Source organism: Canis lupus, chromosome 2 (genome assembly GCF_048164855.1).
Source record: "Canis lupus baileyi chromosome 2, mCanLup2.hap1, whole genome shotgun sequence".
Taxonomy (NCBI): Eukaryota; Metazoa; Chordata; class Mammalia; order Carnivora; family Canidae; genus Canis; species Canis lupus.
The window spans coordinates 27,352,542-27,365,772 of record NC_132839.1 but is presented as its reverse complement, the minus strand read 5'-3'; the positions used below and the strand labels follow the sequence as shown (position 1 = coordinate 27,365,772).

Here is a 13,231-nt window from a genome sequence, read left to right as displayed (position 1 = left end):
CGGGGCGCCCTCCGCCGGCCGGGAGATGGCAGCGAGGCGGCGCTGAGCCCCGCGCCCTCGCCATGCAGAAGAGCGTGCGCTACAACGAGGGGCACGCCCTGCACCTGGCCTTCCTGGCCCGCAAGGAGGGCACCAAGCGCGGCTTCCTGAGCAAGAGGGCGGCCGAGGCGAGCCGCTGGCACGAGAAGTGGTTCGCCCTCTACCAGAATGTGCTCTTCTACTTCGAGGGCGAGCAGAGCGGCCGCCCGGCGGGCATGTACCTCCTGGAGGGCTGCAGCTGCGAGCGCACGCCCGCGCCGCCCCGGGCCGGGGTCGGGCCGCCCGGCGCCCGGGACGCGCTGGACAAGCAGGTACCGCGCGCCCTCCCCGCGCGCCTGCCCGGCCCCGACCCCCCGTACCCCCGGCCCCGACCCCCTGTGCCCGCCCCCCCGTCCCCGTTCCCCCGCCCCCCCGTCCCGCCGCTCGCCCTGCGCGGCTGCCCGTCCCCGTCCCCCCGTCCGCACCCCGCCCCGCCAGGGCTCCCCGTACCCCCGGCCCCGTCCCCCCGTGTCCGCCCCCCCGCCCCGCCAGGGCTCCCCGTACCCCCGTCCCTGTCCCCGTCCCCCCGTGTCCGCCCCCCCGCCCCGCCAGGGCTCCCCATACCCCCGTCCCCGTCGCCCCGTGTCCGCCCCCCCGCCCCCCCGCCCCTGTCCCGGTCCACGTCCCGCCGCTCGCCCCGCGCGCCTGCCCGTCCCCGTCCCCTCATCCGCCTCCCCGTCCCCCCCGTCCCCCCGACCCCGTCCCGCTCCCCGTCCCGCCGCTCGCCCCGCGCGCCTGCCCGTCCCCGTCCCTCCGTCCCCCCCACCCCGTCCCGCTCCGCGTCCCGCCGCTCGCCTGCCCGTCCCCGTCCCCCCGTCCGCCCCCCCGTCCCCCCGACCCCGTCCCGCCGCTCGCCCCGCGCGCCTGCCCGTCCCCCCCACGGGAACCCGGGCTCCGCTTCCCGGCTTCGGCGCCCCGGAGAGCCGGCGGGTCTCTCCGGTCGCGGGCGAACCGCGCACCCGTCCCCTCCGCCCGGCTCGGGAGGGCCTGGGGCGGGGACGCGCGTCGACACCTGTTGGGCTCCGAGTCCGCGCCCCCCGCCCGGCCGCGTCCCCGCACGGGCCCTCCGGCTGCCTGCGCCGCGGCCAGCGGGCCCGGGGAGGACGGGCGCTCGCTCTCGGCGCTTCTCACTGTTGTTGGTTTGTTGTTGTTGTTGTTTTTGGTGGTTTTTGTCAGTTTGCTGTGCTGACATTTGACCCGCGGGTCCCCCCGGGGTGAGTGTGTGCGGGGCGCCCTGGGGAGGAGGACGTGCTCGCCCCCGCCTGCCGCGTCCCCGCCCGGGCGCGTCTCGGAAGGACGCCTCTGTGCTTTTCAGTGAAAGCTTTGAAAATAAATGTGACCTTTTTTTTTTTTATCCTGGGTCACAATTTTATTAGTTTTCTTGTGTGTGCGTTCAGAGCGGAAAAAACACCCCCCCCTGTAGATTTAGGAACTCCTGCCCACCCCACCCCACCCACCCCACCCCTTCCTGCAAATGAGAAATTGCTTTAAAAAAATTTTTTTTCCCCCAATCACCATTCGGTCATTAAAGTTAGAGCAGCAGACTACTTTCTGCTCTCAACTGTTCTCACTTTGCTTCTTGAGCTCCGCCTGGAGAAAGAGACGATGGTCTTTGCTGGGGCAGAAAAAGGTGTCGCCGCCGATTTTCCCTGCGGCTCTGGCTGCTGCGGCGCTAGCGCGCGGGGGGGGAGGGGCGGGGGGGGGCGCCAGGTGCCTGCGGAGCCCGGGCTCCCAAGACCTGCGCCAGGTGGACGGCGGGTCCCGCCAGAGCGACCGGAAGCTCGGGGATGCTTTTTTCCACTTTGGCTTCACTATAAATCATTAACAGACTTGATTGATTATGAACTTGTTACATCGCACATAAATCGGATATTTAAAGGATACGCCCTTTGGCCCTTTGAAGGCATGTTGAGGGTTATTTGAGAAACGGACTTTCAGTGTTGTAGATACAGACACCGGAAATAGAAGTTTAAATTTCAAGTGTGCATTTTAGAATTTAAGAGCACGAAAAGGGTGCTGAGGAAGCAGTTTTTTTACAGTGTCCCCCCCCCCTTTTTTTTCTATTGGTGAGATTTTTTTTTCCGAAGACCTGTGTTCCAAGGCCCCACAGAAGCCAAAAATAATAGGTTCTTAAGTGTTACTATGTGCAAAAGAAAATAGGTACTTTGAATTACCCTGAATCTATATCATTGACTTAATTCCAAACTATTTTTTTCTCCTTGTATTTATACTAATATCAGGAGACAACCACTTTCTTTTCTTTCCTTCCTTCCTTCGAGCTGAGGGTGTGAATATGTTACTTGCTGCAACTTATCTGGCTGGCTGACCAGTTAATCTATGAAAACCAACATTTTTCTTTTTTCTTTTAATTTTTATTTATTTATGATAGTCACAGAGAGAGAGAGAGAGAGAGAGAGAGGCAGAGACACAGGCAGAGGGAGAAGCAGGCTCCACGCACCGGGAGCCCGACCTGGGATTCGATCCGGGGTCTCCAGGATCGCGCCCTGGGCCAAAGGCAGGCGCCAATCCGCTGAGCCACCCAGGGATCCCCATCCAACATTTTTCTACTTGAAAAATATCTGGACTCTCCTCTTCAGGACAGTTTTCTTTACAATACACTTTAATTGATAGATGTAATCTCCAGGTAGTATGACTTTTTATGCCACTTTCTAAGAGAAGTCCTAAACAGGTCATCCTAGCACAAGAAAAAAAAAATTCTGTTGGGCATACAAGTTATGAGTATTTCTCTTTTATTCGGTACATCTTTAAGGGGTTAGAAACTGGAACCTTCGGTGTGTGGTGTGTGGAAAAACAGATACGGAGAACAAGCATTTCAAAGTGGATTAGGAGTTGGATTGGGAGATCTTGTCTTCTGTTAGACACGCTCCTGTGACTTAGGTTAGCTGAGCAGATTGCTGCTTTTCTCCAGCGCTGCCTGCACGGGTGCGTATGAAGAATTAAGAAGAAACTGCAAAGATAAGAAACAAGAAGCAGCATCCTATCTTTAACCTACAGTTTATGCAATGGGTTCCCTTTCAGTTCATTTGTGTTGCTACATGCTCACGTTTTTCTCAAGCACCTAGACTGGAAACTGGCAAAGGTGGTGCACTGAGCAGGGGCCATGTGTAGGTCTGCTTCTCTAAATGTGCTTCTGGAGCTTTCTGAACACATACCTCTATCAACCCCAGAAACAGCTGTAGGTTAGGGCTTGCAGCAGGACTTAGGGAGGCAGCATAGGTTTCTTCCACCACGTTGCTGTGACTTCCCTACACAAAACCCTCAACAGTTCTTTTTTTTTTTTTTTCTGTGAATGAAATCCTTCTCCTAATATTTAAAAATTAAGAGTTTGGCGAAGGTTTCAAGTTGCCTTCCGATAATGACATTTCCTGTTTCTAATGTTACAACAGCAGCATGAGCTTTTGCTGTGTAGAGGATGTGCCGGACTGTTCCACAAGACCGAAAGATTACCAGCCTCTGTAATAAATCTTAAATCTGAGAAGCTAACGACAAGCAGGTGATCAAAGTGGACATCCTGGTAAATCAGTTAGATTAGCAGATGTGCAAACTACTGGTGACATCATTGCTAGACACGGAGACTTCTTATTTACAGCGGAGGGTGATGTATTGCAATGCTGTCGACACTTACTTACAGTTAATGTAATTTTTGCTCTAGCGTCCCTCCAGTCGTTTTTGTGAGTCCTAAATGCTACTTATCTTTCAAATAATTCTTAAATTCTGATTAATTGTGTTTTTAGGTAAGCGATAAGAGGAAAACACTCATTGGTTTGCTTCTTCTAAAGAATTCAAAGTTGGTTGACAAAAGAACAATATTAAGGTTTTTTTTGTAACCACTAATACAGTAGTTTTTAAAAAACTATTTCCAGTTAAGAAGAAGAAAGACAGGTGTTTTTCCACTTTCCAAATGTGTCTAGGTTGAAGGAATATTTACATAATGCCCCAGTTTTTCAAGAGTGTCCCAAAGACTTCACTTTGGTTAGGTTCTTGGTTGATTGTAAGGCTCTCAAATTAAGTTTCCATCGTGGCTACTTTTTTAGGTACTTTTTAGGTGCTATAAGCAAAATAGTTCAGCTAAAAAAATTTCAAGGAGTGGTTCTTTTCTTGAACGTGTATGTTGGTGACACTACTTTCTAAAGAAATCTCCATTTATGTGAAATGAAAAATTTACTTTTCATTCTACGTAAAGGTGTTCAAGGGGACTGGGAATATGAGCTTAAATAGTGCCTTCTGTGCGCCGGGCTCTGTGTGATCCTCCACCATCATGTCTAGCATGAACCTCACTTCAGCTCTGAGAAATTGGTAGTACTTTTTTCGTTTGCACCTGTGCCAGCACTGAAACTGAGAGCATTCTAGGGAGGTGAGGGTGATCGGAGTGCAACTCCAAGTATGAAGGTTGAGTAATCCTGAAGTGTGCCTTAGGAAGGATGCTACCCTAAGTTGATTGAGCTTCAAGAAATTTAAAATCTGGTTCCCCCCAGGTGGCTCAGTGGTTGAGGGTCTGCCTTTGGCCCAGGGCGTGATCCTGGGGTCCTGGGATCGAGTCCCGCATTGGGTTCCCCACAGGGAGCCTGTCTCTCCTTCTGCCTGTGTGTCTCCTTCTCTCTCTGTGTCTCTCATGAATAAATAAAATCTTAAACAACAAAAAAAGAAATTTAAAATCTGAGGAGTGCCTGAGTGGCTCAGGTGATGATCCTCGGGGTCCTGGGATCAAGCCCTGCATTGGGCATTGGGAATTGAGCTCCCTGCACATCGAGGAATTTGGTTCTGTCTCTCCCTCTACACCTCCTTGCCCCACCCCCCACCCCCCATAGTGCATGCTCCCTCTTACAAATACATGAGTAAAATCTTTTAAAAAAAGAAAAAGATTTAAAATCTAAGCGGGATGGGGGTTGGGATCATAGTATGTGAATCCCTATTTTGTTTATTCTTATTTCCCTTTAAAAACTATTTACAAGGGATCCCTGGGTGGCGCAGTGGTTTGGCGCCTGCCTTTGGCCCAGGGCGCGATCCTGGAGACCCGGGATCGAATCCCACGTCGGGCTCCCGGTGCATGGAGCCTGCTTCTCCCTCTGCCTGTGTCTCTGCCTCTCTCTCTCTCTCTCTCTCTCTCTGTGACTATCATGAATAAATAAATAAAATCTTTAAAAAAAAAATAAAAAATAAAAAATAAAAACTATTTACAGGGTAGCTGAAATTCTCAAGAAATGTAATTGCAGACCATTGCATTTTGGGGCGCCTGGGTGGCTTCAGTTGGTTGAGAGTCTGCCTTTGGCTCAGATCATGATCTCGGGGTCTTGGGATTGAGACTCGTGTCAGGGGGGGTCCTTGCTCAGTGGGGAGTCTGCTTCTCCTTCTCCTTCTGCCTGCCACTCCCCCTGCTTGTGCTGTCTTGCACACACTCTGTCAGATAAATGAAAATTTAAAAAACACAACTATTTACAGTAGTTACAATTCTTGAGAAATGCAATTGCAGACCATTGCATTTTTAAAGAAAAATGAGACTTATGTGTAAACAAACAATTTTACGTGGCATTCATTTCCTTCGGTAGGGGATCTTTAGAAATATTTGCACTTAAGTGAAAGTACATGTCGATTAGTCTGGTCCATTGAAGTGGCTGTATATGTCTTGCCGGCTGGCAGGCATATAGGAACAAAGCTGTATTTATTCTTATTTTCTTGGTAATGTTAAGTGTTCTAGTCACCCTGATTCCAGTTGTTTTTGGAGTAAAACATCTTCGTTCTGGAGGCTTAAAGTAGTAGATACTTGTCATATTCATACTGAGTTAAACATGTTGATTTAATTTTCAAAAGATTAAAGGTTATGTGATTTCCCCTGTCACCTCATTACTAGCCAGTCATTTTAGCCTTCCTAGCTTGACCACAAGTGGAGGGTTTTAATCGTTTTATGGAATTAGGCAGAGCTATAAGCAAGCCCTGGAATACTTGTGGAGGGTGGGGAGTGTGGATGGTGGATGTTAAGTCTAGTTCATGTTGTTTAATTGGTAATATAAAAACCAGCTCAATATTTTCTTTTCGACCTTTGCTTATTGAACACAAGTGAAGGGAAAATGGAATAAAAATATTTACTAAATCCTATAAAAAGTTGTAAAGTCTAACTTAAAGAGAAATGATTTATTACTTGAATTTTGTAATCATTCATTTAAATTTAAATGAAGAAAAATAATCTATGGATTAGCAAAACAGTTATTTTCATTTTGGCTACACTAAACCTTATTATTTATATTATTGTAATATCTGTTTTCTTTGGGAATTAAAAACATAGAGATATTTTCTTCTCACTGGGTGATAAGCTGTAAAGCATGTGTAATAACCACAGATTTCTGGTTTTTAGTAAGCAAATGTTAATAGTTGATTAAAGCAACTGATATTTTTGTGTGTTTAATACAGATTGTATTTTTAAGTTGATTTTGTTCATATTTTTTCAGTAAATATGCATGCTGTGGGGATCCCTGGGTGGCTCAGCAGTTTAGTGCCCGCCTTTGGCCCAGGGTGTGATTCTAAGGTCCTGGGATCGAGTCCCACATTGGGCTCCCTGCATGGAGCCTGCTTCTCCCTCTGCCTGCGTCTCTGCCTCTCTCTCTCTCTGTGTCTCTCATGAATGAATGAATAAATAAAATCTTTAAAAAGTATAATCATGCTGCAGTCAATATAATTTTAATTCTGTAGAATATAAAGACTGACTCATTAAGATTACTTTGTGATGAAAGAAGCCAGATTGACAAACAATATGGCTTTACTTAAGTCTTACTTAAGTCCTAATTTTCACACTTTTAAAGTAGCTTTGAGTTTTCATGCCTGTTCATTTGTCCTATAAAAAGAGATATATGTGTATATGTGTGTTTATTACATTGTTATCTTCCATCATAAATATGAAACATTTGCTATGCACTTACATATTTTTGGAGTTTACAGATTTTTATATGTATTAAAGCATTTCAAGATGTGAATTGTAAATCCAATTTGTCTACAATTTAGGGAACTTTATTTTTCAGGACCAAGTATATAGAATTACTCTGTTGCATTAATCACTGAATAAATTTTTCTCTGAAATGTTTACCTTAATTCAAGTGTGTAGATATAGTAAAATCTTAGTTAATATTTAAATGAAACTAGAAGCTGATATTTGTTAGGCATCAAAATAGTACTGTGGCAAACATTTGTCTATTTGATAATATTTGGTCATTATTCTAAAAATTAATTATTCCAAAATTATTCATTATATAATAGCTAGTATAATTTTCAAAGATTAGCTGATTGAGAAGTTATAAATACATTATTACGGCTCCACCAAAGGGTATAGTTGAACTTTTGCCCAACAAATTCAAATATGGTTGTGTGTACATTCAGAAAAAAAAATACAGTAGCAAGATTTTTTTTCTGCTTGAGAAAACAGTATTAGTAGATGGAACAGAGATGCGGAAACTGCATATTCTCACTTTTCCTTTTTATTGGCATTTGAAAAACTTAACGATTCAATGAAAAATAAGGACTCAAATCATTTCCCTTAAAAGTCCTCACAATGAAAAAAAAAGTCCTCACAATGAATGCAAAATGCCCCAGATGCACTTTTTTTAAAAAAAAGATTTTATTTATTTATTCATGAGAGAGACAGAGCGAGAGAGACACAGAGACACAGGCAGAGGGAGAAGCCCCAGATGAACTTTTTTTTTTATTTCCCAGATGAACTTTTAAGGAGAAGGCAGAGAACACGCACACACACAAGTCTGACTTGATCCGTGTTTATTTAAATAATATTTTTCTTTTTTGAACAATAAGGGCCGAAGTGAGACAGTGGGGAGGCCAGCTTACTCCAAGGGCTTAAGGCTTAGGGTACGGTACGTCAATGAAAGCTACTTTCTCGGAAGACCTGAGATAACAGAGATAGAATGACATTTACCAAAAGCTACGATTAAAAATAAAACTCATCGATCCCTTAGTGCTGTTTCCTTTTTAAACATAGGCGGCAGTTTCTCGTAGTAACTCTGGCCCCGAGGTGCCACCTGCCTGGGGTCGGAGGGACTCCGCTTACCTGGACATCGCATTCTTTTCAGATTCCTGAAATGTTTTATTTTGTCGTTGGTCTGACTTGATGCAGACGACGCCTGATTCACTTCCTGCGCGGTGTCCCGAGCCCCTGCCTTTCGGGTGACCCGTGTTCCCCGGGCTCGTGCCGCCCCACGGACGGAGGCCCCAGCGCCTGGGGGCGACCTGCCCGCGACCCCCTGGCCCCTGCAGAGCCCGTGCGGGGGACCAGGTGCTCACATCCCAGGTGAATCTGCTGTCTTTAGGCTGATCAGTTTCGAGGGCCGGAGGCAGTGTGCGAGGGGTGGGGTTCAGGAGTCCCCCTCCCCGAGTGTCTGCCTCCTCTGGGCTGCGGACCCCTGGGCCTGAGCCTGACCCTGAGCTCGAGCCGGAGCCTGAGCCTGACCCTGACCCTAAGCCTGATCCTGACCCTGATCCTGACCCTGGGCCTGAGCCTGACCCCAAGCCTGAGCCTGACCCTGAGCCTGATCCTGACCCTGGGTCTGAGCTTGAGCCTGACCCCAACCCTGGGCCTGACCCCAACCCTGGGCCTGAGCCTGACCCTGGGCCTGAGCCTAACCCTGGGCCTGAGCCTGACCCCGAGCCTGACCCTGACCCTGACCCTGGGCCTGAGTGTGGCCCTGGGCCTAAGCCTGACCCTGAGCCTGAGCCTGAGCCTGGGCCTGAGCCTGACCCTGAGCCTGACCCTGCACCTGGGCCTGAGTGTGGCCTGGGCCTGAGCCTGACCCCAACCCTGACCCTGACCCTGGGCCTGAACCTGACCCTGGGCCTGATCCTGACCCCAACCCTGACCCTGACCCTGGGCCTGAGCCTAACCCTGGGCCTGAGCCTGACCCCGAGCCTGACCCTGACCCTGACCCTGGGCCTGAGTCTCACCCTGGGCCTGAGCCTGACCCTGACCCTGAGCCTGACCCTGGGCCTGAGCCTGACACCAAGCCTGAGCCTGACCCTGAGCCTGATCCTGACCCTGGGCCTGAGCTTGAGCCTGAGCCTGACCCCAACCCTGACCCTGACCCTGGGCCTGAGCCTGACCCTGGGCCTGAGCCTGACCCCGAGCCTGACCCTGACCCTGACCCTGGGCCTGAGTCTCACCCTGGGCCTGAGCCTGACCCTGACCCTGAGCCTGACCCTGGGCCTGAGCCTGACCCCAAGCCTGAGCCTGACCCTGAGCCTGATCCTGACCCTGGGCCTGAGCTTGAGCCTGAGCCTGACCCCAACCCTGACCCTGACCCTGGGCCTGAGCCTGACCCTGGGCCTGACCTGGGCCTGGGCCTGAGCCTGACCCTGGGCCTGAGCCTGACCCCGAGCCTGAGCCTGACCCTGGGCCTGAGCCTGATCCTGACCCTGAGCCTGAGCCTGACCTTGGGCCTGATCCTGACCCCGAGCCTGAGCCTGAGCCTGACCCTGGGCCTGAGCCTGACCCCGAGCCTGAGCCTCAGCCTGACCCTGGGCCTGATCCTGACCCCGAGCCTGAGCCTGAGCCTGACCCTGGGCCTGAGCCTGACCCCGAGTCTGAGCCTGAGCCTGACCCTGGGCCTGAGCCTGAGCCTTGGTCTGAGCCTGAGCCTGAACCCGACCCTGACCCCGACCCTGACCCTGACCCTGAGCAATCCCTCCTCCGGACCTGGGCCCGCACCCCACTTGGGCACCAACAGGCTGCCGGCGCTGTCCCTGGTTCTCAGCACGGCCTCTCAGTTGTCTACTCGTTTGTCCACAGGTGTTTCTATTAAATCCTTTCTAATATAATTACTCTTTGGCTCTCTGCTTTTTGTTTTCATTACTTCAGTCATTTCAGAAGTTTTTTCTGCCTTCCTCTTTAAAAAATTTTCAACACAAAATCAAATAGTTCAGGGAGTGCCAATATACTCCTTACCCAGCTTCGACAATCTCCAACCTTCTGCTTTCTTGTTATCTCTTTTCCCTCCACACATGCTGCTTTTTTTTCTTTTTTTTTTTTTTTTCTCCTAGACTATTTTGGAGCAAGTCCCACACATTGTATTATTTCACTTGTAAATAAGGAAGTTTTTTTCTTTTTTTGCACAGACCTTGTTTGGCACTGAAGATTGTACTAGATGTGGCTCTGAAAAGAATGATCTTGGAGAGAGTCTATCATGTGCTTCTGTGTTAATGTGTGTTATTATAATAGTCATCGTTTCTTTGATATTATATTGATTTGATATTATTATAAAGGAAAAGACAAAAAAAAACTTAAGACAGTAGTTGTGAAGATATAAACATGGTGAAATGAACTTTTAAATAAATCCCAGTACGTTAAATCCAAAAGAAAAGAAATTTGAGATCAGTTGTTTGTGGCCATGGGGTAAAGATATTTTCATGTTCTGACCTCACGTTAGGGGAAATTAAATTATAGATGATTCTCTTACTGAGGGTTCTTCTCTGCTTTACTGAAGTCCTTTTTCCAAACTTTTACAGCTGTGTAGTTGAAGAGCCTTGTTTAGAGGAGAACGAGTGTTTCCTCCTGCGACATCCTTCATGCTTCTTCTAACTCAGTGTTCTGCATAGATTTGCAACAGTCAGGGCATCTTTCGTAAGCCAGTGTTTCATCAATCTTTCAAAACAAATCCTGAGGCCCAACAGCTAGTCAATGTTATTTTGAGGCAATTACTAAGGTTTCAATAAACAAGGGTGTAGTTTGCTTTCTCTAGTTTTGCTAAACTTGTCTAGGACTGGTTGGTTTCTGCTAATGTGATTATTTGCTTTAGGCCCTTTTGATTACAAGTTGTCTTGAATTAGGGTCACCTCTGTGTGTGGTGGGGGGACAGTGGGAATGCTGAAAGGCAATATAAGGGCGAGTCTCACTCTAGGACCTCTCTTGTGACCTCACTGATCTCTGGACACCGGTACTGGCTGCCCTGAACCTCATGGTGCTGACTTAACATAATGTGGTCCATTTCTCTTTCTTTTTTTCTGCTTTAATTCTCACTGCAGCATCTTTCATTCACTCCATCTATTCAGGCTAGTGGGAGGGAATCTGATTGGCTCAGTTTGCCTTTTTTAGGGCCCTACAAAACCAGCAGCCTCTGACCGATTCATGGGAGTGAGGGGCTGTGGGTTAGGTCATTTCATGGAAAGTTTGGGGAGTGTGATAGGCATCATTACTGACATGTCTAACGTACTCGTCAAGCTAATTAATGTTATTTTCACCAAACTAATACTTATTCGTGATAAGTCACCTTCTCTTCTTGCAGTAGTTTTATACCCTCGCTTTAGCAATAGGAACATTCCAGTAATATAATTACTGTCCTCTGGTCCTGATTGGCCTTATTGTTTAAGATTCATGTTCATCATTTTCCTTTACTTTTTAATATTTTGATGTTCAAAAATTATTTGAATGTTCTCTTAACAATGGATTAAATGCAAACCTATTTTTAAAGTATAGCAAACATACAGAACAATGCACAAATCCTGAGTGTGCCACTTGATGCAGTTTCACAAAGTGAATATATGCAAGCACCACCCAGATCAGGCAATTGACATGATCAGCCCTCCAGAAGCTAGCCTCATGTCCGTTCCTCTTCACTACTAGCCATGGTGGCCACCATCCTTACGAAGAACATTAAGGATTGCTTTTGCCTCCTTTTGAATTTCTTCATGGACTCATGCAGTAAGCACTCCTTTGTATTAGGCTTCTCTCCCTCACCTGGATGAGTGTACAAGGTATTCCTTGACTTATGGTGGGGTTGTGTCCTGATAAACTATTGTAAGTTAAAAATATCACAAATAAAAAATGCATCTGATATGCCTAACCTACCAAACATAGCTTAGCCTAACCTACTGTAGCTGTGCTCAGAACACTTACATTGGCCTATAGTTGGGCAAGTCATTGTAGAACACCTAACCTATTCTCTTTTTTTTTTTAATTTTTTTAAATTTTTATTTATGATAGTCACACACACAGAGAGAGAGGCAGAGACACAGGCAGAGGGAGAAGCAGGCTCCATGCACCGGGAGCCCGACGTGGGATTCGATCCCGGGTCTCCAGGATCGCGCCCTGGGCCAAAGGCAGGCACCAAACCGCTGCGCCACCCGGGGATCCCGCCTATTCTCTAATTAAGTGTTGAATATCTCATGTAATTGATTAAAGACCCTGCTGCAAGCAATAAACAGAATGGTTGTGTGACTATAGAATGGTTGTTAGTGTATCGGTTCTTACCCGTCGTGACTGTGTGGCTGGCTGACTGGGAATTGTGGCTCACTGTCACCACCAAGCATCGTGAGAGAGGATCATATTGAGTACCACTAGCCCAGGAGAACGTCAGAATTCAAAGTCTGCTTTCTACTGAATGCGTATTGCTCTTGTACCATCATAAAGTCAAAAAATCATGAGTCAGTCCATTCTTCATCTAGTGCTGATAGACATTTGGATTGTTTCCGAAGCTATTACAAATGCTATGACCGTGGAAATTCCTGTAGCAGCCTTTTGCTGCAGAAGCACGTATGCATTTCTGTTGGGTATATACCCAGGAATGAAATTGTCGGTTCACAGGACGTACGTATGTTTGGCTTCAATAATTACAGCTAAACAGTTTTCCAAAATAGTTACATCAGTTTATGCTCCCACCAGCAGTGTACAAGAATCCCAGTTTCTCTTCATCCTTGCTAACACTTAGTATTATTGGTCTTTTAGATTTAAGCATTCTAATGGGTAGGTAGTAGTATCTCCTTTTGGTTTTCATTTTCATTTCTCCGATAATAAGGTTGAACACCTTATCAAGTACTGACCGTTAGATTGTTCTCTGCCTTGAAGTGCTTATTCAACCTCTTGCCTACTTCTTATTGAGTTGTCTTATTGATCTGTAGGAGTTTTTGTTTATTTTTTTATTTTTAAAAGGTCTTGTTTTAGAGAGAGAGTGTGCGCAAGTGGGGGGCCGGACCAGAGGGAGAGAGAATCTGAAGCAGATTCCACTCTGGGCGCAGAGCCGGAGGCAGGGGCTCCATCTCAGGACCATGATGAGATCATGACCTGAGCCAAACCCAGGAGTCGGATGCTTAACCAACTGAGCCACCCTCACGCTCTGTAGGAGTTTTTATTTTTAATTTATTTTTTAAA

At 47.6% G+C, this 13,231-nt stretch overlaps 1 protein-coding gene across 3 annotated transcripts in view; it reads left to right on the top strand.

Annotated features, from left to right (window-relative positions):
- Positions 1-13,231, top strand: part of RASGRF2 (Ras protein specific guanine nucleotide releasing factor 2) — a 239,499-nt gene continuing 226,268 nt past the window's right edge. For 2 of the 3 annotated variants that reach the window (XM_072793320.1, XM_072793330.1), the window contains exon 1: positions 2-350. In XM_072793320.1, the coding sequence (XP_072649421.1) occupies positions 63-350 (288 nt within the window). In that variant the 5' untranslated portion in view covers positions 2-62. Of the gene's footprint in view, positions 351-13,231 lie in introns of all 3 variants that reach the window. The other variant, XM_072793339.1, reaches the window with a different exon arrangement.